Here is a 25,053-nt window from a genome sequence, read left to right as displayed (position 1 = left end):
ATAGTGGTCCACTACTGTAGTTCTAGTGTTCAGGAGGATTGTAAATTTGAGGTTAACCTAGGTTACATACTGTCTTCACACACACACACACACACACACACACACACACACACACACACACACACACACACACACACACACACACACACACACACACGCGCGCAAAAACCTAACTTGATGGTATCAATTCTGATTTTTTTCTAATGTAGTTTATTGTGTATTCTCTAATCCTTATTTTGTTCCTCCTTAGTTTAATTTAGGCTTTTTTTTTACGGTTTCCTTTATTTAATACTAGCTTTATTTGTGTTTTGGTCAAAGAAGATACTTTCATTTACTGTGATGTGTTTGGTGGTGTAATAGAGGTCTCCTGGAGGGTACTTGCACTGGGTACCCATGCTACCTGTGTCCCTGGGTCTGCTTTTTGTTTTTGTTTTTGTCAGTTGTGGGCTTGAACTCTGGGCCTGGGCGCTGTCCTTCAGCTCTTCAGCTCCAGGCTAACGCTCTACCATGTGGACCACAGCACCACTTCTCGCTTTTTCTGGTTATGTGGTGCTGAGGAATCGAACTGTCCCTGAGTCTTGTTAATGCCTGTGCCCTCTACTTTCTCTGCTCTTTCCAAATGTGTGAGCTGCTGTTGACATTGAGCAACTGTTGTACATCTGTTTTGGCCTTTAGGTCTGCAGTGTTTCCTTCATATAAAACACTAGGGTGTCTGTTTTTTGTTGTATCTTTATAGTTTTCCTATCTCTCTGATGGATTAGCCTGTATGTCAGCTTTTATGTTCCTTAGGGGGAGGGGACTTTTTTTTTTTTTTTTTTTTTGCCAGTCCTGGGGCTTGAACTTGGGGCCTGGGTGCTGTCCCTGATTTTCTTTGTGCTCAACACTAGTGCTCTACTACTTGAGTCACTGCTCCACTTCTGGCTTTTTGATGATTAATTGGAGATGAGTCTTAGGGATTTTCTTGCCCAGGCTGGCTTTGAACTGTGGTCTTCAGATCTTAGCCTCCTGAGTAACTAGGATTACAGGTGTGAGCCACTAGCACCTGGCTTTGTTGTTTGTTTGTTTGCCACTTTTAACAAGTTTGAGTTGCCATGTCAGGTTTTTAATAGTTATTCATGTATGGAATGTATGTTTCTGTCCTTTCATTTTAAATCTCTTGTCTGTATCTAAAATGCAGCACCTGTAAATAGCGTATAATTGGATTATTATTTTCTTTAGGGGTTTGAATGTATGGCCTCAGCTTGCCTGCCTTTTTTTGGTTACTTTGGAGACAGAATCTTATGGAGTGGGTAGGATCTATAATCCTTAAACTAGATCTGTGCCCTAGATCTGTAATCACATCTACAGCTCAGGATCATATTTTGAATACATTGTGCCAATCTCTTTTAATTTGTAAGTGTAAGCTATTTACACATACAGTTGTTTCAGATTACAAAATATGCATATTTTGGGTGCACTTCTGATATTCCGTTGTTTGAGTTTTATGTATTTTTTCCTCAAATTCCTGCATTTTTTCTGATTTTGTTCAACTGGATCATTTGAATTCTGTTTTCTGTATTTTCAAGTTTTTTTTAGTGATTATCCTGATCATTGTAATTGATATCTTAAATTGAGAAGAATGTAATTTGAATTAATACTGACCTACCTTCTATAGCACACAAAAGCTGTGTGCTATAGATTTTTTGAGGTTCCGCCTCCCATATGTTTATGTTGTGCTCATTACAATTTATGCCTTTGTGCATTGCCTGCCCACTAACAAAGAGCTGTCAGTATTGGTTTATGCACTTGTCTTTTAAATTACACAATGAACAACCAGATGGTGTGTGCTAATGATGCCAGCATTGTGGAGGCTGAGGCCTAGAACTCACTACCCTCCTGCCTCAGTCTCCCACTCTGAGTGCCATCACTCTTCAGTGTAGTGCCGATTTGATATTTATTTTGTTAACTTGAGAATTTGAATATTACAATGTAACTCTGGAAATTTACTTTCTCCTGCTTTGACAGCTTCTGTTTTTTTATGAGGCAGAAGCCAGAGGCTGAGGTTGAAGGGTCCCTGATTGAGTAATGTAGCCTGTTCAAATCTGCTTTTCCTTCTTCTGCACTTTTACATGGGTGAGTGAGTGAGAGGGACTTTAGATGTGTTCAGTCAGTTATGTTGGACTTCTTCTTATTCTATGAGCAAAATGATGCTGAAAACATAGGGGCATGGCTTTTTAGTAGGGCAATATATTTACAATAAACTATAACACAGCTTTACATAGGGAAAGCAACAGCACACACTAATACAACAAAGTGTGGTCTCTAATTACATGTCACCTTCATCAAGAGGTAACAGATTATAAAGTGTGTCCAGACTTTGTGTTCACCTAGTTTGGAGGTTCACAACTGATAAAAGCATTTGAGAGGCCATGGTAAGAGGATCCTGAGCTGAAGGTCAGCCTGTGCTTACACAGCCAGTCCCTGGCTCAGATATAAACCAACCACCAATAAAATTCAAAGAAAAACAGACCGTGTTCCTCATTATTACATTAAAAGGCTTATAAATTATAAGCCTTCTATTTAGTGGAGATAAAATCTACAACAATGGCTGGTGCCAGTGGCTCACACCTGTAAACCTAGCTACTTAGGAGGCTGAGATCTGAGGATCAAAGTCCAAAGCCACCCTGGGCAGGAAAGTCTGTGAGACTTTAATCTTCAATTAACCACCAGAAAACTGTAAGTGGTGCTATGGCTCAAGTGGTAGAGCGCTTGCTAGAGCTGAAAAGCTGAGGGACAGTACTCAGGCCCAGACTTCAAGCCCCCATGACTGACCCCTCCCCCCCCCAAAAAACTACGATGTTCTCCATTTTAACCAGTTTAAAATAACTTAGCAGCATTTAGAACCCAGTGCTGGGCATTTATGCATCATTTTTATCTAGTTCTAGATTTTTTAACTCACTAAAGGAAAACCCCTCTCCGGTAAACAATCCGGTAAACAATAGGGGCCTGGTTATGGCCCCTATCATTTGATTTCCTCTCTGCCAATTTGCCTTTCCTGGGTATCTCCAATAAACAGTTGTACAGCGCGTGACATTGGGGGTCTAGCATTTTTACTTAGCATAATGTTTTTGAAGCTCAATTTGTATCGGTATTTTTTTTTCTTTTTTATGGCTGAAAACACAATGGAATTTTATTGGCCTATCACATTTTGCCTTATTTGTTGATAGACACTGGTTTCAAAGGTTGTTTCTACCTTATTCTGAAAGTGAACATTCATATACAAGTTGTGTGCACGCCTGTTTTCACTTCTTTGGGAGTAGTAGTCGTAGTAGTAGAATTTGTATAGTAGAATTTGTGGGTCATCTGATAGCTTTGTGTTTAACTTCTTGAGAAAAATCTCAACTTGGGCTGCACCATTTCACAATGCTGCCAGCAATGTGTGCCACACTCGGGAACACACTATTGTGTTTTATTTTTAATAGACATCTGGCGGGTATAAATGGTATTCCTCGCTTCCCCTCCCCTCCCCTTTTTTTCAGTGCCGGTCCTGGAAACTGTCTCTGAGCTTTTTTGCTCAAGGCTAGTGCTCTCTGTGGTAGCTAATTGGAGATAAGCGTCTGATGGGCTTTCCTGCCCCAACCATGATCCTCAGATCTCAGCCTTCTGAGTAGCAAGGATTATAAGGGTGAGCCTAGGCTAACTGGCTAAAATGACTTCTTCTTTTACTCATGACTGACAGATATTACACACCTGTTGTTTTTTTCTTAGTGTGGAAGGGACTGCAAGTGCAAGGCAAACATTACACCACTGAGCTCTAAACCCAAGCCCTTGAGCACCTTTTCCTGTGCTTTTGGCATTTGTGTGTATGTTTTGGAGAAATACCTATTCATGCCTTTTGCCTATGAGAATAGCATTGGAAGTTTACCTGCCAGAGTGGGGCTTTGGCTCAGAGCCTTATGGAGGCTGAACCACACAATCCCCACTGGCCTAACCAGTTTAGATGACAAAACAAAAAACTGTGTGTGAGAATGAAGCCCCAGCGAAGATGAAAATGGGTTTTGTCTTCATCTTTTTCTTTGTTTTATCTTTCTTGTTATTCTCATTTTCTTCCTTTAGTATGGGGCTTAAACTCACAGCCTTACCCTCACTCTCAGCTTTCTTGCTCATGCCTGGAACCACCCTCCAGCTGGGCTTTTTGCTTGTTAATTAGAAGTAAATTCTGTGGACTTTCATGCCCTGCCTGGCTTCAAAGCACAATCCTCAGGTCTCAGGTTCCAGAGTATCCACTGAATAGCTAGGATTACATCCACCTTTTAATACTCTTATTTTTAGCTGTGTCTCCTTTCTTCTATTACCCCCTCCCATATTTCCTTCTTATTTGAGGAGGAACCCTAATTAGATCAGTTCTCCCAATTATTTCTCTTTGTATTTCTTCTCCACAATACTCTGTGTGTGTGCACATGTGCATGCTTATGTGCTAGTCCTAAGGCTTGAACTGAGGGCCTGGGCACTGTCCCTGAACTTTTCTGTTCAAGGTTCAACTTTCATGTGTCAAAGGACACCAGCAATGTTCTGACAAATGGTGGTGGTAAATGTGAAAAAGAGGGTCCCAAAGTGACTTAAAACTGATTATGTTGTCAGTAGTTGTAATGTTTCAAGCCTATGTCCAAATAAATATAACCACCTGCCTTTCCCCTAAGAGGACTGGGAGATAGGCACATTTTCTTGGTGCTGGCGACTTCCAGTGGTAACTTTCAGGTCTCCCAGGCCTTGCCCACTGGGATGCAGAGCTGTGAAGGCCATCAAAGCTTCCTACGGTCCTGAGGTCCTGAATGTAGGTCAGAGGTGCTGTGCAGAGTCCTGTCTGGTCCAGCCCTGTGCTGGCTTCCGTGGCTCCCTCCAGGCTATGGGCTCCTGACCCAGCCTAGTGTTTTTTATCCACAGCTGGAGGCACTCCTTAGGATTTTTTGTAGGACAGGTCTACAGGCTCCTTAGTTTTTCTTTACTTTTTTCCACCTATGCTGTACATGGAATTCCTGGTTAATGTTTGCTTTTCTTACTCTTAAGGCCTTCGGACTTGCAGAGGAGAAACACTAATTTTTACTCAAGATCTCCTTCCCATGACTACTCACTGAGTCGCAGCAATCAAGATGGTCCTTAGTGTTTGGCTTTTGACCATGTGAATACAGTGTTTCTTGGTGTGGAGTTGAGTGGCTTGAATTACTTTGAACTTATTGGATGTGTAGATGTGTTTCCTTCTATGGAAAGCTTGGAGCTTTGGGGGCATTATTTCTTCAGATTCTCTCTCTGTGTCTTTCTTGCTGTCCTTCGCTCTCATTCTGGCTCTAAAATTCATATGGATGTGTGGATCTCCCTGGTCCTGCCTTAGGGTCAGGGCACTTTTCTTCTTTAAGACAGGTGGTCTAGCCATGGCCTAGAGTCCAGTGTCTGGGATTCCTGAGGACGGCTTCTATTCATTTATTCACTGTCTGGCCCTGTGAATGAGTCATATTTTTATGGTTTTCTTGCATGCCTTGTAAATTTTTGTCAAAACACTAGACATTTTTAGTATTAGGAATGACACCTCTGCAGATCCAACCACCCTGCTCCCTGCTCCCAGGGTGTGTGTTGCTGTTGTTGTGGGGTGTTCTTACTTTAGTGATGCTTTTTTTTTTTTGCTGGTACTGGGGTTTGAACTCAGGGCTTGGGCACTGTCCCTTAGCTTTTACACTCAAGACTACAACTTGAGCCACACCTACATTTCTGACATTTTGGTGATTAGTTAGAGATAAGGGTCTCACAAACTTTCCTGCCTGGGCCAGCTTAGAACTGAGATCCTCAGATCTTAGGTTCCTGGAGTAGCTATGATGACTGGCACGAACCACTGGCCAGGCTTTTAGTGGCTTCAAAATTACCTTCGTAGCTGGGCACCAGTGGCTCATGCCTGTAATCCTAGCTACTTAGAAGGCTGAGATCTGAAGATCATGGTTCAAAGCCAGCCTGGACAGGAAAGTCCATGAAACTCTTATCTCCAATTAACCACCAGAAAACTGGAAGTGGCGCTGTGGTTCAAGTGGTAGAGCACTCACCTTGAGCTGAAGAACTCAAGGACAGTGCCGGGGCCCAGAGTTCAAGCCCCACAACTGACAAAAAAACAAAACAAAACAAAAAACTACCTTTGTAAAGTTTGTTTCCTTTGTTGGGTGTGACTAGTAAAGACTGTGATCCATGAGTTTAGTGGGCAGCATGGTGTTTCAAAAATCACCTTAAATGCCAAAAGACCTTCCACACTCCTAGAAGAAAAATGAAAGAAAAAAACCCCACAAGTCTGTCACCTCCTCGATAATGAGGTGACACTATCACTTTTCTATGTATATCACTATGTTCCTCAGGGACATAGTGAGACACTGTATCAAAAAGCAACAGTAAAACAAGACAATAATATTAAAAGACCAGTACACAATTTCCAGTCTTGGGATGAGCTCTGCATTGGCATAGTCTTTGACTGCATAGCTGCTGTTTATGACTCCACCTTAGCTTTATCATCCTGAATGTAGAATCTGCAGTCAGCCACACTGCAAGTCAGGGTTTTCTCAAGCCTTTTTTTTTTTTTTTCTTTTTCTTTTTGGTTAGTCGTGGGGCTTGAACTCTTGGCCTGGGCGCTGTCCCTGAGTTCTTCAGCTCAAGGTGAGCACTCTACCACTTGAGCCACAGCGCCACTTCCGGTTTTCTGGTGGTTAATTGGAGATAAGAGTTTCATGGACTTTCCTGTCCAGGCTGGCTTTGAACCATGATCTTCAGATCTCAGCCTTCTGAGTAGCTAGGATTACAGGCGTGAGCCACTGGTGCCCAGCTACGAAGGTAATTTTGAATCCACTAAAAGCCTGGCCAGTGGTTCGTGCCAGTCATCATAGCTACTCCAGGAACCTAAGATCTGAGGATCTCAGTTCTAAGCTGGCCCAGGCAGGAAAGTTTGTGATTTCAGATTTCAGCTTCCTGAGTAGCTAGGATTCAGGTATGAGCCACCAGCACCTGGCTTCTCAAGACTTTTTTTTTAGTGCCAGTCCAGGGGCTTGAACTCAAGGACTATGCATTGTCCCTGAGATTTTTTTGCTCAAAGGTGGTACTCTGCCACTTTGAGCCATCGCTCTATTTCTGGCTTACTTGGAGGATATGTGTCTAGTGGATTTCTTGTCTGGGATGGATTCAAACGACATTACCATCCTCAGCTCTCAGCCTCCTGACTTGCTGGGATTACAGGTGTGGGCCACTTGTACCTGGTTTTTCTCAAGCCTTCTGTGAGCGTGCAGAATGCCCCAGGCAAACACATGGTCTTCATGATTCTCCGCTACATGAAGGAACTTTTTCTTTCAAATTTATTATTATTTTTAATAAGTTTTTTATTGTGAAAATAATAATAATAATACAGAGTTACAATCATGAGCAAAGAAAATCTTTACACCCATCGCATGGATAGGTGAAGTTGGAAAGGATCATCATACTTAAAAAATCCTGAAGAAATTCTTTTTTTCAAATGTATTATTTATTTATTACCTGACATGAAACAGTAACCATTCTATACATCACCTTTATAATAACAATAAACATCTTTGATGATAAAAAAAATTATGTGGTTCTAGAGCTTAGGTTCAAGCTCGTAGGTTCAGGACCTTATGCTTGCTAGACAAGTGCTTTGCTACTGATGGTAAAAGCCCTTATTTCTGTTATCTACTTTCCCAAGCTCTTCCATATATATATATATATATATATATATATATATATATATATAATATTGTATGTGTATATAATACTCTATATATATAGAGAGAGAGAGAGAAGAGAAGAGAGTCTATTGTCACATGGCCTTAGCCAATGTTTTTGCTCTTACCTGCTTCCAACAAAAGTAGATATGCCTATGCCATTCCTTGCTGTGGTCGTGGGGGGTCTGGGTTCCTCCCTCTGGCACTAGTGACTTGCACCAGCATATCTTCTTGCTATCTTCATGTCTGCTAGAGATCTGTGGAAGAGGGAAGAGCAAGTAACAACTTAAAATGTCACAGCACTCTTTCCACTACAGCAGCATCTTTCTTCATTATACTTTCCCCTGGTAGATGCTAGTTTGTGGCCAGTTCTAGAGTTCTACTAAAGGTGGTTCTGATTGTGTTTACTAATTATTTTTGAGGAGTGGAGAACCCTGTAGTTCTTAGATGAACATAATGTTGATTCTTGCATAGTTCTCAAAACTTCTGCTTAAACTCATAGAAAAGAATCTTATTCAGGAATTAGTTATAATATATGTAATATATATGTAATATATGTAATATATGTAATATGTAATATATAGCTAAGAAGCAAGATAGAAATTAGTAAATGGCAGGTGAGACTCCTGACCTAGGGTCAAATTGCAGTTCAGCTGTGTTTATTTGGTAATTTTATATGTAGTCTCTTAAATCCAAGAGGCTGAAGTATATGCAGAAGTATTACTCATCATAGTAGACTGTTTTGTTGTTTTGAGACAGGGGCTCACTATGTACCCCACAGCTAGCCCAGAACTTGCAGTCTTCCCCCCCTTTCTCTCTCTCTCTCTGTGTGTGTGTGTGTGTGTGTGTGTGTGTGTGTGTGTGTGTGGCTCTCTCTGCATCTTTCTCTCATCTGTTTTATCCTTATTATTGGAACACACAATGCAGGGATATTGGTATACTTATTAAGTATTAGCCCCAGGGCAGAAGATAAACAATAAAATCCATCTGACCTGAAAACGATACTAGTCAAAAAGAGCTTCCTATCTCATGAAACTTCATTTCATATTTATGTTTTCACATTTGTAGTATTTAGTTTGGAGCACACCTGCTCTTGCATGATATGAAGTGTACAAGTTAGGACTGCAGGGAGAAAGCTGGTCACTTTTAGGAAACCACGTTGACTTTCCAACCTGACAGTGCTTGATGGCATGACAACACACAGCAGTTTCGACCTCCTGACCTTCCAAACATCAGTTGTGCATAAAGTCCACATGGAGTGGACTTTGTTGGAACTGCTCAACCATGCTCCACACAGGAATGTTCCAGCAGATCAGGAGAACAAAAGGTTCCACTAGAACACTTCCTGACAGACAAGTGTGCTGGAACACTGCAGTCAGAAGGCTCAAGAAGCGCCTGAGGTTCCCTCACAATGAGAAATGCCAAGAACCTTCATAATCCTGGAGTTAGGAGACTTTGAGACCTGGGCAGGGGACAGTTGTAAAAGGATTTCCCCAAACTAAACTTTTAAGTTATTTTGTTATTTCTAAGGAATCTTTAATTGCCTGTAACTATCACAGTAAATACTCTGTTTTGTTCTATGCTCCCTCTTTCCCCCTTTGTGGAAAAGGGGAAGAAGATCCTCAAATCTAGAATGGATTATTCTAAAATGCACGCTTCATATGGCCATTCACAGATAACCTATAAAGTGGGAGAAGGTGTTATAAACTTTCTCTGACAAAGGGCCAATAGCTGGAATAAAGAATTCAGCCCAACATAGTGTCTTGTACATCTCATTGTTACAATGGGTCATCCTGTATCCTTATTTCAGCATTTTGTTATTTCCCTTCCCTGCTCCAAATTAGAAAAATGTATATACAAGATGCAGGACACGGGAATCAAATACAGTGACAACAGGGTTTATACCATGGGGGAAGAACATACAAGGAAACAAAAAAAAAAAAACCAATCACATAATACATTATAAGTACATTAAAAAGAATAGCAACAAAGATAAAACCTCTTGTGTCCCTATTTTGGGGTTCATTTCGTTTAGCATCAGGTTATATGGTCACATGTACATAGCTTTTGACCTCTTCTGCTTGTCCTAGATATATACTAGTTTTTGCAGACGAGGGAAACCATGGGAGTTTGAGTCTGAGCCTGGCTTACTTCACTTAATATAATTTTTTCCAAGTCTTTCCATTTCTTTCTGATGGAGGCATAGAATTCCATTTTGTGTGTATGTGTGTGTGTGTGTGTGTGTGTGTGTGTATTTATATACCACATTTTCTGGATCCATTCATCTACTGAGGGGCATCTAGGTTGGTTCCATATCTTAGCTATGGTGAGTAATGCTGCGATAAACATAGCTGTGCTGGTAGCCTTAGGAGTTTGGGAGGTGGGGAGGGAAGGGATGGTAAGGGAAAAACAAAGGAGTGTGTAACAATGCTCAATAGGAAATGGACTCATTACCTTGTTCAAGTAACTGTAATCCCTCTGTGCAGTTTCTTTACAATAAAAAATATATATTAAGAAAGAAATGAATTCAGCGCAATAGTAAATACCTAAATAATCTGATTAAAATGGGCAAGTCTGTGTAGACATTGCTAAGAATAATTTTTACAAATGGCCAAGAAATATATGGAAAAATGCTCAGCAAGCACTTCTGGTGTGGAACAAGAACAGTAGGGTTACAGGATTGTGCCAGAAGAAAAGATTTCCACAGTCTTTACCAGAAATATATGATCGATATTTGAAGGTAGACATTTAACATAATTTAAGCATTATCCGATGTATACATGTACTGACTTGGCACATTGTCATTAACAGGCACAATTTAAATGTTTTTATATTATTTAAATTTAAATACTTTTATATTACAGTAAATACATTTAATTTATAAAGAAAAACAAATGTAGGTCTCCCATAGCTTCTAAGTGCCACTCTTAACTGGTCAGGGGCTTCCCAGCCTCCTCAGATATCAGAATGCATCACTGTCTGGTAAATTCACAATCATTTCTTTCTTTTCTTTTTCTCTCTCTTTCTTTCTTTTTTCTTTTCTTTCTTTCTTTTTTTTTTTTTTTTTTAGCTATTATTGGGGCTGGACCTCAAGACCTCATGCAAACTTTTGCTCTGTTTTCTTTGCTTGTGTTCTACCACTTGAATCAAAGCCTCTAGCCCAGCTTTTTGTTGGTTAACTGAGGATGGAATCTTTTGGACTTTTTTTCTCCTAGCTGGCTCTGAACTTTGATCCTCTGATCTCAGCTTTCTGAGTTGCTAGGATTAGAGGTGTGTGAATTATCAGCATTGAGCTTCGGCTTCAATTTAGTCTCCTCCCCGCCCCCCCCCATCCCCCTTCGTTGTGGGCTTGAACTCAGGGCCTGGGAGCTGTCCCCAGAGTTTTTTTTTTTTTTTTTGCTCAAGGGTAGTGCATTGCCACTTCTGGTTTTTGAGAGGTTTGTTGGCAATAAGAGCCTCTGGGGACTTTTCTGCCCCGCGATCCTCAGATCTCAGCCTGAGTAGCTAGGATTACACGCAGGAATCACAGGCGCCCAGCTTCAACTTAGTTTTAATAAATATATTAACATATATGGACTCTGAGATCAGAATTAGCAAAAAAAAAAATAGTCTCTGAATTGCCTTTATGAAGATGTGATTATTCTAGGTAGTATTTTGTGTTCCTGAACTGATTAGAGAAGGCTTTTCATAGTGTTTCTGTGGCTTCCTAAAGAAATTAGATCCAACATCTTTGTTTTAGGCTCTTTCTATGGATGTGCATGAGTCCACACTGCTTGTCTGGGCTATAATCTTAGTAGGTAATATAGTATATAATTAAATATAATTAATCATGTACCCTCTTCAGTCCTAAAGCAATGTGTGTCCTTAAAAACAAGCAAACCCCACTAAATGCCCCGCCGCCGTCATTGCACCTCTGGAGCTGGCTGCAGAAACTGCGCTGCCGTGTGGAGTCACTAGTGTTTGGATACACCATCCGTGAGTGTGAAATCTAAGAAGACACTAGATGGAGCGCAGGTTTGAACTGCAACAGATTAAATACGAGTAACCAGAAATGTGCACCCCTCAACTTGCGGGAAACCTTAAGAACAAAGCCGATTCTTGAATGCCTGCGCTCCAAGCAGCCAAACTAAAGCGTGTTCTTCATCTTTTAGTGTAATTTTACAGTGCGCAGCGCTAGCAGCTTGATACTCCATGGTAGTCACGGGCGTGTGGTCGTGTCTTTCCTCCTCAAAGGCCTCAACCACTCGGAATCCCAGAGGGCTGGAAGCGGAGCTAGCGAGAGAGTCCACGCCGAGCTACGGCCCCCGGGCGGCCCTCCTTCCGCAGACCTGGGGGGGCCGCGGCGCGGGGCGTGCGGAGGAGGTCGGGGCGCCGCGCCAGGCCTCCGTGCCCTAGGGTGCACCGCATTAATGGGGGGCGAAGGCGTGACGCACCCCCCCTTCGGTTCCAATGGTAGCCAGGAGAGCCTGGTCAAGCCTGTTGCTGACTTTTGGCCCAGGACCCCGAGAAGGACAGGCTCGTCGAGCTCTCAACTCCCAGAACCGTCCTGGGCGGCGCGGGCGCGGGCGGGAGGGCCGGGCGCCAGGCAGTGCCTCCCGCCAGCTGGACGGTGTGCCCGGGTCCCCGCGGCCAGGACCGTCGTGAGGCGACCCCGTCCCCCCACACCCCGGGTCGCTTCCTCGGCCCGGCTCGGCGGCGGAGGCGCTCAGGCTGGCGTCGCCGGGACAGGCGGCCGCGCCGGGCTCCCCTCCCCGGTCGTTTCCGTGACGGCGGCAGCAGGCCGAGCGGCGCTCTGGGGTCGAGTCCCGGTTTAGAGTTCGCCCGGGGCAGGGAGGGGCGGGGAGGAGGGGGGGGAGCCGGGAGGCTCCAAACCCCACAAACAGGAAGGAGGGAAGGCCCCGCCGCCGCGTGCCGGCAGAGGGAGGGTCATTCCCAGCAGCGGCCGGGCGGGGCGGGGGCCGCGGCTCGCCGCCGTCCCTCCGGGGCCGCGCGGGGGTCCCGCCGCCGCGGAGAGGGGGTCCTCGGAGTAGCCCGCAGGAAGGGGGCGCCCCGGGAGACGGAGCGGGGAGGCGCCGGGGGCTCCGCGGTCCCCCGCCCCGCGGCCCCGGGCGCCCCCGCAGTGCGGGAGCGGGGCGGGGCGTGTGCGTCAGCTGGGGCTAGAAAAGGCGGCGGCGGGGCCCAGCCCCGCGGGGTGACAGCCGCGGTCGGACGCACAGCCTGTCCGACGCCGCCATGAGCGCCGCGCTCTTCAGCCTGGACGGCCCGGCGCGTGGCGCGCCCTGGCCTGCCGAGTGCGGGCCTTTCTACGAGCCGGGCCGGGCGGGCAAGCCGGGCCGCGGGCCCGAGCCAGGGGCCCCGGGGGAGCCGGGAGCCTCCGCCCCCGCCATGTACGACGACGAGAGTGCCATCGACTTCAGCGCTTACATCGACTCCATGGCCGCCGTGCCTACCCTGGAGCTGTGCCACGACGAGCTCTTCGCTGACCTCTTCAACAGCAACCACAAGGCGGGCGTCGCGGGCGTCGCGGGCGCCCTGGAGCTGCTGCCCGGCGGCCCCGCGCGGCCCCTGAGCGCCGGCCCCGCCGTCCCGCGTCCGCTCAAGCGGGAGCCCGACTGGGGCGACAGCGACGCGCGGGGCTCGCTGCTGCCCGCGCAGGTAGCCGCGTGCGCGCAGACCGTGGTGAGCCTGGCCGCCGCCGCCGCGCAGCCCACGCCGCCCACGTCGCCCGAGCCGCCGCGGGGTAGCCCGGGACCGAGCCCCGCGCCCGGCGCCGCCCGGGAAAAAGGAGCGGGCAAGAGGGGCCCGGACCGCGGCAGCCCCGAGTACCGACAGCGGCGGGAGCGCAACAACATCGCCGTGCGCAAGAGCCGCGACAAGGCCAAGCGGCGCAACCAGGAGATGCAGCAGAAGCTGGTGGAGCTGTCGGCCGAGAACGAGAAGCTGCACCAGCGCGTGGAGCAGCTCACGCGGGACCTCGCCGGGCTCCGGCAGTTCTTCAAGCAGCTGCCCAGCTCGCCCTTCCTGCCGCCCCCCGGCGCCGCCGACTGCCGGTAACGCGCGGCCCGCCGGCAGAGACTCACCAACGACCGATACCTCAGACCCGACGGCCGGAGCCCCGCGCGCGCGCCCGCCCAGGGCCGAGGGCGTCCGGGGCCGAGGGCGCCCCGGCGGGGCTGCAGCCTCTTTGGGACCTGTGAGCGCAGGGAAGCCGGGGCCTGGACTTCCCGCCCGGGAACTGCCGCGGAAGCTCGACACGTTCGTTTCCCTTAAATTATTTTTATAATGGTAGCTTTTTCTACATCTTACTCCTGTCGATGCAGCTAAGGTACATCTGTCAAAGAAAAAGAGACTTTTCCCGACCCGCCCTTTGTATTGTAGATAAGAGGAAAGGACTGACCATGCTTTTTTATATCGATTTTTACAGTATTTGTAAGAATAAAGCAGCATTTTAAATCGCGCCGGCTTCTTCTGTTTGCGGTGACTCCCGCACCTGGGGCCCAGGTGCGCTGTCCACGCGGGAGGCCGGGAGCCTGGGGAACCGGCGCTTCACCGGCGTGTGTGCTGTGGGGCTTCCCGAGCCCCGGGACGGGCAGGCGCCGGGCGCAGCGGCCGCGCAAGGAAGGTTCCTCCCCGAAGCAGACGTGGGTGCGAGGCCGGCCCAGAACAGCCCCAGACTTCCCTAACTTTAGATGGCTGCTGGTGGGGGGGGGGGGGGAGGGGGAGGCAGTCACGTGATTCACTGAAGCCTGTGGGATTCACCTTGGGCTGCCTGGGACTTGGCTTTCACTGTCCTTGGTTTTATAGGCAGAGCAGATTTTCAAAGTGCGCAGGACAAAATCTACTTAGGAGGAGATGAAAAAGAGTCCCAAAGCGACCTAACTGGCTATGTTGCCAGTAGTTCTAAGCCCAAATAAAGATAGCCACCTGCCCTTCCCCTAAGAAGACTGGGTGTTAGGCACCTTTTCTTGGTGTTGGCAGTCAGGTGTACATTATGTAATTATGCGTGGTCTGTAAGTGCCTTGCTATAAGAAAAGAACATCTTCAGTGTCCAAGTACAGTCAATTCATGGCTTTACATGTAATTCAAATGTTTTGGGTATCTGCCAATAAACCTAGCCATTGGGGACTGCTCTAACTACGGGTGATCTTGGTTTGGTGCAATACCCAGCATGACTGGACAGGCTGGTGACCTGAGTGGCTGTATATTTATAGCACAGCCATCACCACATCGGTTCACTTATGGGTAAGTTATTCTCCTCCGACATAGTTCCCCTACAACATTTCCCAAAAATACTGAACTGCAAAGTGTTTGGTTTGGACATTTATTCTAGCAGAACATTGGTGAAAGACAAGGTTTAAGCTTTGCAGGGTTTTTTAGAGGATGTTAGAACAAATGCTTCAAGGAAAGGAATGCTGAATCATGGTTAAAAAAACACAACTGAACAAAATAGTTCTTTCTGATACGGAAACCTTAGTCTTATTTAAGCTTTAGAAATGTGTTTCCAAGGTATTTTTAAAAAAAGATAAAGGAAGTTTTGACATAGTTTACACAACAATTTCACATAACGTTTTCCAGAAAAATGTTTTATTTTAAGACCATAAAGTATATTCACTCTGTCAATAGTTAACAAATTAACTACCCAAGCACACCCCACCCCCATCCTGGTGGCAGGGTTTGCTGGGCTCACAGATCCAAAGGTGACCTTCTGTCTGCAGGGGCTCCTGAACCCAGAAGTTCAACTTCCTCCAGTCTGATGCAGTGAGTTGGGTGGGTGGTTACGGACTGCACAAAACAACTTAACAACTCCACCTCCTTCCCAAGGATGTTCTTCACTTCATAACTCTGTGGTGATAGAGGCATGCTGGTTAAAGCAAATAGACGTAGCTAGGATGTTTTGTTCCTAACAGCACAGACCACCACAGGCCAAGGCTGGAGAAGGTCTTTGCCACAGACCTAACCTTCCCTCAAATGGTAAAACTTTTTAGGGAGAAACAATAAAAACCCCTTTTATTATGGCAAACAAGGACAACAATGACCTCCTTTATTCTGGTGGCGGAATCTGTTTTACATAAGGAGCATTTAAAATATGGTTTTATGGATGTTTTTAGTAGATGGCAAGATAAGCCAGCCTAGGAAAGGTCTCAGCACAAGACGTGCTGAGGACCTACTCATGCTCCAGCTGGACAGGCCAGGGATGGACAGACAGCACGCCCGCAGCGGTCTCCTACTTCCTTTGGGTATACTTCCCCAATCTAGCAGCATTTCCAGTCAAAGTATTTCTTGGCACTTTGCCTCAAAATAGGATACCATTTGTACCCAAATTACAATGGGCTAAGCATATCTCTGTTGTAACAAAACTAAGCTTTTTCTTCACCTGGTTAATCTCAGACAAGTTTCATCTTCAGATGAAAACACAGGCACCAGGCAGTGGGTCCCTGCTTGGCATCTACAGAGCTACTGCCTTCCATCATTAGCCTGTCATAGTCAAGGAACCTGTGGCTAGAGAGGTCAGAAAAGTTGGGTAATGCAGGAAGACTTGCTGCCACTGCTCCACTCTTAGGATGGCTTCAGGGACTAGTTTCTCATGAGCCAGGTTGCTTCTCAGTAGATAGGCTATGCAGTGACAACCTAAGCTTGGTTAGGAAGACTTCCTAGCTCTCACAACACAGACACATACCATGCATGAGGCAGTCTGGCTATGTGACTCTAGGCCAGTAGAGGAGAGACGAGCCATCCTGATGGATCCAATTCCAAACTACTGGGCTGTGTGCAGTCAATGCTGAAGCCAGTAGACTGTGAGATGGTTTGTTCTGTAGTAATATCTGAGATATCAATACCACTCTGATGCCAAGTGGCTGATATATTCAGTTTTCAGCTTAGCTTAATAGGCTTTGTAGAGCTTTGGTCTCCTTGGTGAAAGAGTAAAGTCAAGGGAGTTATTTAATGAGTGATGGGGAAGGAAGTTGACAATGGAAATGAGAACCTTCCTAACAGGCTCATAAGCATTGGCAGCAACTTCATGGCCTGCTCATTTGTTCACTCATCTGGGTTTACTATGAGCCTACATAGCCCAGTGGAGAACAAAAAAGAGTCTTAAGGCTGGAGGGCCAGGAGGCCAGGTGGCAGAGGTTGCTATTTGTGCTGGGAAAATGGAAGTTTGGATAGCTGGGTACATTGCTTCCAGAAAATGGTTCTCGTGGAAAGCCTTAATTTAATTCTCTGGATTATGGTGAAGTCATTCTTGCCCAGAAAACTGATACAGTCCAGTTAGGGCAGCTTTCAACTGTGTCTACCAGATCTTTTGATAGCTATCATCTATCAGGCTGCCTTTAGGTCAGAGGTTAGCCACTGTGAGTAAAAAATGCTGGGGCAAGGTATGGAGCTTGCTAAAACATGTCTCTACAGATCTGAGAAGTCCCCTCATCCCATGGTGTGGGCTCCAGATCTAGAGCACCCACAAAGGTGATATCTGGGTTTGGGAGTACTCTGTACCCCCTCACCCAACACAGACATGCATATGCTGGTGCATGTACATGCACACACATACAGCCAACATTGAGGCAGAATGTACACATGTACATCACACACATGGAATGTACACATGCTTTCTTGAGGTCTTTTCAAGTAATTTTACCTGTAGGAACATTCTAGTTAAGAAGTGTGTAAGGAATAAGTTGTTTCAGACACAGGAAACCAAGGGAAGGAAGGGGGATTTATGACAAAGCCTCTTCATTTCTATATCCCTAAGTGAGATAAGCAGAGGGAATCAAGCGTGGACCACCAGGAAACCCAAAGGGTAGCCAGCCTACAGTGTCCATGAAGTAAGAGGCAGCCACAGCTTTTGTGAGACAGGGATCAGGGTGGTCTATGCAACACACCTATGTAGTTTTAGTTTGCTTAGCTTTAGTTTGCTTAGGTAGTGAGTCTGGGTTCATTTTGTCAAGCAGAAGAGTCCCAGTGCTTCTCCTACTTCAATACTCTCTATAAGAACATATTCCCAGGAAATCTTGATACACCATTTTTGGCATTGTCTACTCCCTCCACCCCCTGCTGGAAAGCTCTAGCTTGTCAATCTTGGGTAGTCCTGAAGTGCCTGATTCCTTATCTCCTTATGTTTGGGGCTTGGGTAGGGATGGAGGATGGAGGGGAGGAAGAAAGGTAGATGAAGAGTGCAAGCTGGAGCCTAGGTTCATCCTGGAGCTTTGAAGATAGTGGTAGGCTTTATCCCAGGGGCGGGGAGTAGAGACCTTTTGGATTCCTGCAGGCAGCGGCACTGTGAAAGCAGGGCTGAGAGCCATGGCTCCTACCAGTGATCCTCAAAGATTCTCTTCATGGGTTTATCCACATTTTAATTTAATCCAAACTTGGTTAACTCTGGTTTAGATAAAAGAGGATATAATGCTGTTCTGTGTGAGGCTGTGGCCCTCTTGCATGCAGGGAGGGACAAGGGCTGGCAGGGGCTGGGGGTAGGGGTGGGAGTGTGAGGAGGGAGTATAGTGATGTATCAACTCCTCACACATTCTGGCTGGAACTGGAGCTGGAAGTTAGCCAGGGGGACCATTAGAAAAAGTCCCCTGTTTGGTATGCCAAAGTCGTTCTAAGACCATCAGTCTCCATAGTCTCCACATCTGGCCAACCTAAGTCAGCTCTGAATTGATCATTACCTGGGAGCTATGCCCTGGTGCCACTCTAGTGGTACTCTTTTCTGAGTTTGGCAATTCCATGAGATACCAGTGGTGCTTTTAATGGCTTTGACAAGGCAAATATTCATTTAGGGTTTTTTTTTGCAGTGGCGGGTTGAACCCAGGGCCTCATACATGTTGGTTAAATGCTCTACCACTGACCTACATCTCTAGCCCCAAAAGATCCCATTTATGAGAACCAAATTTTACAATGCAAGAAACTGTCTTGGGCTATAAATGATCAATTTAATGGTTTTTACTTCCTTCATAGGAGCACTTTGTACCAAGTCCTAGCATAGTAACTCTCGAGGCAGTAACCAGTTTTTAGGAGTGAGGGCAGCATTTTCAAGTATCCACAGTCTGGAACTGTCAGCAACGAGAAACAAGCAATTCTGTTCTGATTGTGAAGCCATGGCATGGAACTGCAGTCTCCATACTTGAAGCGAGAGTGACCTGTTTAATGGTCAATCTGGAAATAATCTCATTTCCAAAGGGGAAAAGATCTTGCCAGCCTATATGGGCATTTTGTTAGCGACTGACAATGGTCAAATGCATCCACGTTTGAATATATAAGCTGACACAGTATTTCAGGGTAGTTTTGTTGGAACTGAGCATGTATGGTTGAGGGGCTGGGCCTCCCTTCACTTACCCCATCCTCGCAGGCGGCAAACCTCAGCAGTGAAGAAATACTGCTCTGCAACAACTGTAGTAACAGGGAAGCAGGGCCAGGTTACATCCCACCATGTAGCAAGAAAACTCATGCTAAGACAATTCCTGTCCCACATCAAAGGGCTACGCTGAAATGGCATGTCTCTTTTTGAGAACTTCAAGTCCAACATGACTTATAGGTATAGAGAGACTTCCTGATGGGAGATCCTAAGGGCGAGAGCTTGGGGTACAGCTTAGCCTAGCCCAAGTCCCACATACCACCACCACCACCAGGTGAACTGTGTCCCCAGATCTAGACACACACCTAGTCTACAAGTAGATATGGGAAATGAGCACTTGCTCCAGGAACCAGCTCTTACCTTGACCTTCACACTACACTGGGGTCTTGAAGGGCAATCCAGAAAGACCTGTAGGTGCCTCTTGAGAACAGGGGATGTGACCATCTTCAAACAATCTCCACAGGAAAAGGTACCTCTGTTGTACGGGGACACATGGGGCAAAGTAATCAACCAGTGAGACCCAGATCAGAAGAGTTCTAGGAGCAAACATAAATGTTTGCCAAGGGAGGGACTTTGTTGTTAGAATCAATTTCCTGGGATTGGTGAAAAGCAGCTGGGGCCTGGGGTTGTTCTGAGGGTAGCAGGCTGAAGACTACTGAGAAAGCAGGTGGACAGGCAGAAAGGCACTGTTCACAATCAGCAAAGAGTGGCAGGTAATGTCTCACAGGAAGTGAAGGCAAGATTCTCTAGGAGGCCAGGGGACCAGGACTTCAAACCCACCTGGCAGGACCAGTCTGCTTTTAACTACCAGAGAGCCTTTGCTCCCATATAGCTTTCAACCCTCACCCTTGCTCTCTGATACAACCAAGCAATGACTTATCTATAAACAGGCCACCAATTCAGGAGATAGCCAGAGGTCATTTGCTCTTTGCTTCCACGTAGTGAACACTTCCCTTTGTCATGTGACAAAGTCTACTTGGGAGGTCAGATAAGTGAATCCAGAGGTAGACAAATGTCACCAGCATCCAGTTCTGACCTTGGCCCATTAGGACGTGGAAAAATGGGCAGGGGAGGGACATGTGCTCAGTTCCCCAGGAGAGTCAATTCCTCTCAAAGGACACACCATGTTGCGATCATGTTATTCTCATTTCTCATTTGTTCACATTTGTCCTTTTTCCTTTTACTCTTGACTGTTAATAAAGGAGCGGAAGACAAAAGCCAGAATAATTCCCTCTTAGGTAAACCCAGATCAACACAGCCTCTTTCTTGTAGCTCAGCAGAGCAGGTTCCCTTATGGAGCTCTGAGAAAAGCTCTTGCCAGAGGCTGCAAGGCTGTGGGACTGAACTGCTGCTCCCTTTTAGGGCCCAGGGTTTCAGGCTAGCCTTACCCATCTTCTGGCCTCTGTTCCAGCCTCCCATTGCCACACTGGTCACACACCGGCCAGGAGAAAGCAGTGCTCTCATCGATGCCAACCACCGCCCCTAGGCGCAGAGAGAGGAAAACAAGATACTCAGAGGTGGTTTCTGCCATGACCACTCAAGATAACCCAAGAAAAAAAAAATCTCAGTTTTCTTTCTCATAAGTTTACATAAATGATTCTGTGCTCTTTCTAATTTCCATGCATAGTACACAAAATTATGACAAAGAAGAGTATTCAAAGTTGCCTAGAGGCTAGGCATGGTGGCTCACATGTATAATTCCAAGTCAGAGACAGAGGATTGTGATTTGAGGTCAGCCCTGACAAAAAGTTAGCAGGCTTGTGATGCTAGCCACACAGGAAGTAGAGATAGGAGAATCATGGTCCAATGACTGCCAGGGAAAAACAAAAAAGAAAAAAGAAAAAGAAAAAAAGATCTTATCTGAAAAGTAGCCAAAAATAGTTAAAGCAAAAAAAGGGCTTGGGGAAAATAGTGGAAATGGTAGAATCTTTGCCTACAAAGCAAACGGCTCTGAGTTCAAGTCCCAGTACCACTAAAAAGTTGTCCACAATATCTAATATCTAATCAAAGATTTTTGGTTTTGCTAGAGGTTGTTTTTTGTCTTTCCAGGCCCACATGACTGCTGAGGGAGCTTCCTATTTCTCCCCAAACATATGTATTTCAATTACTAATCAAAGCCTTCATAAATGTCTTCTACTTTTTTACACTGTTGCACAGTTGCCATACAGACTAGTAACAATGTTAACAACACCCATTAGGTTATGTGGGTCAGAGGCATTCCCAATAGTTCCCCAAGGTGAACATCAGGTCTCTAGTTTATTTTAATGGTGAGGCAGCAGCTATCTTTGTATGCCTTTTCTGTTCTGAGGGCCTCCTGGACTGCACATTCCTGGAAGTAGTATTGCTATATCAAGGAGTATTAAAGACGTAGAAAGACCCTTTTAGAATGTGTCCCCCAAAGACTTCTGCTTTACAGGGTCCTAATTCATAGGCTTGCTTATTACACTACGCTATACTGACCTTGATGTCAATGTCTTTCTAGGTGCTGGCAATCTGGGGCCAGTTAGGTGCTCTATCACTAAGCCACATCCAGCACCTGGAATTGTCTATTGTAGTTCTACTGCTTTCAAGAGAAAATACGTGTGTGTGTGTGTGTGTGTGTGTGTGTGTGTGTGTGTGTGTGTGTGTGTGTGTGTGTGTGTGTGTGTGTGTGTGTGTGTGTGTGTGTGTGTGTGTGTGTGTGTGTGTGTGTGTCCTAGGTGCTGGGTCCATGAGCTTTTTTGCTCAAGACTAATGCTCTACCACTTGAGCCACACCTCCATTTCCCATTTCTTTAGTAGTTAATTGGAGGTAAGAGTCTCATAGACTTTCCTGCCTGGACTGGCTTGATCTTCAGATCTCAGTCTCCTGAAAAGCTAGGATTACAGGCATGAGCCCTGGGTATCTGGTGAGAAAAGATTCTAGGTGATTTCTAGGGCAATTTTAGTTATGATTAAAAATATATAACTTTCTTGCTGGGTGGCTCATGCCTGTAAGCATAGCTACTCAGGAGGCTGAGCTCTAGGATTGCGCTTCAAAGCCAACCTGGGCAGGAAAGTCCGTGAGACTCATCTCCAATTAACCACCAGAAAACTGGAAGTGGCACTGTGGCTCAAGTGGTAGAGCTGAAGAACTGAGAGACAGTGCCCAGGCTGAGTTCAAGCCTCATGACTGACAAAGAAAAACATAAAAGGAATATAACTTTCTTTTCTTCTAAAACATTTTTTATTTTATTTATTTATTTTTGCCAGTCCTGAAGCTTGAACTCAGGGGCTGGGTGCTGTCTCTGAGCTTTTATGCTCAAGGCTAGTGTTCTACTACTTCAAGCTATAGCTCCATTTCTGGCTTTTGGTGGTTAATTGGAGAAAGAGTCTCATAGACATTCTTTCTGAGCTAGTTTTGAATCACAATTCCCAGATTTCAGCCTCCTGAGTAACTAGGATTACAAGCACTACACAGCTTCTACTGAAACATTTATAATATACTTATTCTAGTATGGAACACTACAAACCAAGATAAAGTGTACAGTCTCTACTTTCATGGAAGAAGAGTTGCTTAGGAAAGCTAATTGACAAAAATGAGTAAAAATACCATGAAATAAGTATTAAACTGATAAATGGAAAAGACCCATGAAGAAGTGTAGCTGAGATTTCCCTTGAGGGCCAGGGAAGGCTTCCTAAAGATGGGACTAAAATGGGTCTATAGGCTGACCTGGACCAGGCCAAACCTGTATCTCAGCTGAACCGCATACTGCAGTGTGATGGAGGCCAGACAGGCTATTGCCTTGGAGATGGCAGCCTCAGGGCCAGAACTGATGTTGAATTCTCTCAGAGGTGAAATATGACAGACATCACTGCAGATTCATCTTTGATGAAATGTGGTGAATTAGATGTTTGAAGAAAACAAAAGATGTGATGTAAGTTTCCAGAAAAAAATAGAAATTTCATTCCCCTTTTTTGTGGTTCTGGTAATTGAATCCATTGCCGTGTAAAGGCTAGGCTAGCACTCTACTGCTGAGTTATATCTCCAGTCCTGTTTTCATTCTTGAAGCAAAAAATTTCATTCCTAACTAGAAAAGACATCAAGAGATAATATCTGTAGAGGATAAAACAGAATTATGACCACTAGCAAGCTTAGTTTATTGAAGTGCATTCATGCAATGCAGACTTGAATAACTTCTTAAAAATGAGAATAATAGGTCTTGATTTTAAAAAGGCTGCCTTATTTAAAGATATTGTCTCTGCAAATATCAAAGTGGGTCAAAGGGATGAGAAAGAAAGTCAATAAAGTCTTATAATGAAACTGGAAAAGAGTATCAGCTAATTTATAATAGGCAGAATCAGAAGGAGGTCCAAGGGAGAGAAATGAGGCTGTATCGCAAACACTAGAGAAGGGTCTGTACTGTGATTCGCGGTGGCCTGGGTCTGCAGACTGAGCACCAAGCTGCAGCACAGCAGTGCTCTTGGTTAGCAACTACTAAAATGAATGAATGAAAAGTAAGCTCTACTAACAAAAGTTCTTTTTACCCTAGGGTATCTGCTAGTGTTAACAGCTCTTACAATTATATGGAATTAAGTAATTTCCTTTGAATTAGACAATAAGGCAAAAGTTGAGGAAATAATTTCATCTGGAGTCTACAAACCACTGGAAACTAGTTTGGATAAACTTAAATGATTTTCAAAGAATGGCTGGGAAGTGTAGTGTTGAGAACATCCACATCGGAAAGAAAAGGAGTCAGGCAGAGTTTCACACCCCAGTAGCCTCACATGACAGGCAAAGGAAGGATGGTGAGTTTGAACCCATCCTAGGCTAACTAATAAGACCATGTCTCAAAAGCAAGCCAAACAAGAAAGGAAGAAAGAAGGAAAGGGAGAAAGGAAGACACAGAGTGAGGGAAGAAGAAAAAGGGGAAGGAAGGCAAGTCCATTTGCCAGAGGGGTACAGGTGATGCCAACACCTCATGATCTGCACACTCCTTAAAGGCTTTGCTGTTAATAGTTTTTATGTTTCGTTTTTTTTTTGAGGAACCTCCAAACTGCCTTATAGAGTGGATGCACTAGTTTTCATACTGACCAACTTTCCCCACATTCCTAATAGCATTTGTTATTGTTTGTATTCTTGATGCTGGCCAATCATTATAGTCAACGTACATCATGCACAAATTGAACTACATAACTTGAGGGTAGGGATAAGGGGAAAAATGGGGAAGAACTATGGAAGGGTAACAATGATCAAGATGCCTTATGTAGGACTGGGAAGGTGGCTCAGTGGTAGAGCGCTTGCCTTGCATGTCTGAGGCCCTGGGTTCGATTCCTCAGCACCACATAAGCAAAAAGAAAAAAATTGGAAGTGGTGCTGTGGCTCAAGTGGTAGAGCACTAGCCTTGAGCTGAAGAGCTGAGGGACAGCGCCCAGGCTCAGAGTTCAGGCCCCATGACCGGACCCCCCCCCCCAAAAAAAAAAAGATGCCTTATGTACTCATAATCTGCCCTATCAAATTGGGACCTCCTTATATAACTACTAAGTAATAAAAATAAAAAATAAATATATTAAAAGTCTTTGCTTAGAGCTTCTGCATGGCAAAGGACATAGCTAGCAAGATCAATAGAAAGCCCACGGATTGGGAGAAGATCTTCACTAGCCATACAACAGACAAGGGTCTCATATCTAAAATATACCTGGAACTCAAAAACTTAAATCCCCCAACAACAAATCTTCAAAGAAACAACTGCCCAATAAATAAGTGGGCTAAAGACTTAAAGAGAAACTTCTCTGAAGAGGAAAGAAGGATGGCCAATAGACACATGAAGAAATGCTCAACCTCTAGCCATAAAAGAAATGCAAATCAAAATAACATTGAGATACCGCCTGACCCCAGTTAAGAATGGCTATAATTAGGGAGGTGAAGGGTAAACAAAGGAGGAGGCTGCAATGCTTGGTAAGAAATGTATGCATTATCCTGCCCATGTAATTGTAGCCCCTCTGT

At 45.2% G+C, this 25,053-nt stretch overlaps 2 protein-coding genes across 4 annotated transcripts in view; one reads left to right on the top strand and one right to left on the bottom strand.

The window, feature by feature from the left end:
• Positions 1-12,876: 12,876 nt before the first annotated feature.
• Cebpd (CCAAT enhancer binding protein delta) lies at positions 12,877-14,196 on the top strand. The gene has a single exon (XM_069990687.1). The coding sequence runs from the start codon at positions 12,972-12,974 to the stop codon at positions 13,791-13,793; it is 822 nt and encodes a 273-aa protein (XP_069846788.1). The 5' UTR covers positions 12,877-12,971; the 3' UTR covers positions 13,794-14,196.
• A 907-nt stretch (positions 14,197-15,103) lies between these two features.
• Positions 15,104-25,053, bottom strand: part of Spidr (scaffold protein involved in DNA repair) — a 319,993-nt gene continuing 310,043 nt past the window's right edge. For all 3 annotated transcript variants that reach the window (XM_069990683.1, XM_069990685.1, XM_069990686.1), the window contains 4 exons: positions 20,478-20,571; positions 19,450-19,564; positions 19,071-19,124; positions 15,104-15,581 (listed from right to left, as the gene is read on the bottom strand). In XM_069990683.1, coding sequence (XP_069846784.1) covers positions 15,423-15,581; positions 19,071-19,124; positions 19,450-19,564; positions 20,478-20,571 — 422 coding nt within the window. In that variant the 3' untranslated portion in view covers positions 15,104-15,422. The remainder of the gene's footprint in view (positions 15,582-19,070; positions 19,125-19,449; positions 19,565-20,477; positions 20,572-25,053) is intronic.

The sequence above is a fragment of the Dipodomys merriami genome, unplaced genomic scaffold (genome assembly GCF_024711535.1).
Source record: "Dipodomys merriami isolate MVZ:Mamm:240054 unplaced genomic scaffold, mDipMer1.0.p SCAF_4, whole genome shotgun sequence".
Taxonomy (NCBI): Eukaryota; Metazoa; Chordata; class Mammalia; order Rodentia; family Heteromyidae; genus Dipodomys; species Dipodomys merriami.
The sequence above is the reverse complement of the archived record's forward strand: the minus strand, read 5'-3'. Positions and strand labels throughout refer to the sequence as shown.

What these genes read in the sequence shown, in the direction of transcription:
- Cebpd (XM_069990687.1), top strand. Translation starts at nt 12,972, where the DNA reads ATGAGCGCCGCGCTCTTCAGCCTGGACGGCCCGGCGCGTGGCGCGCCC.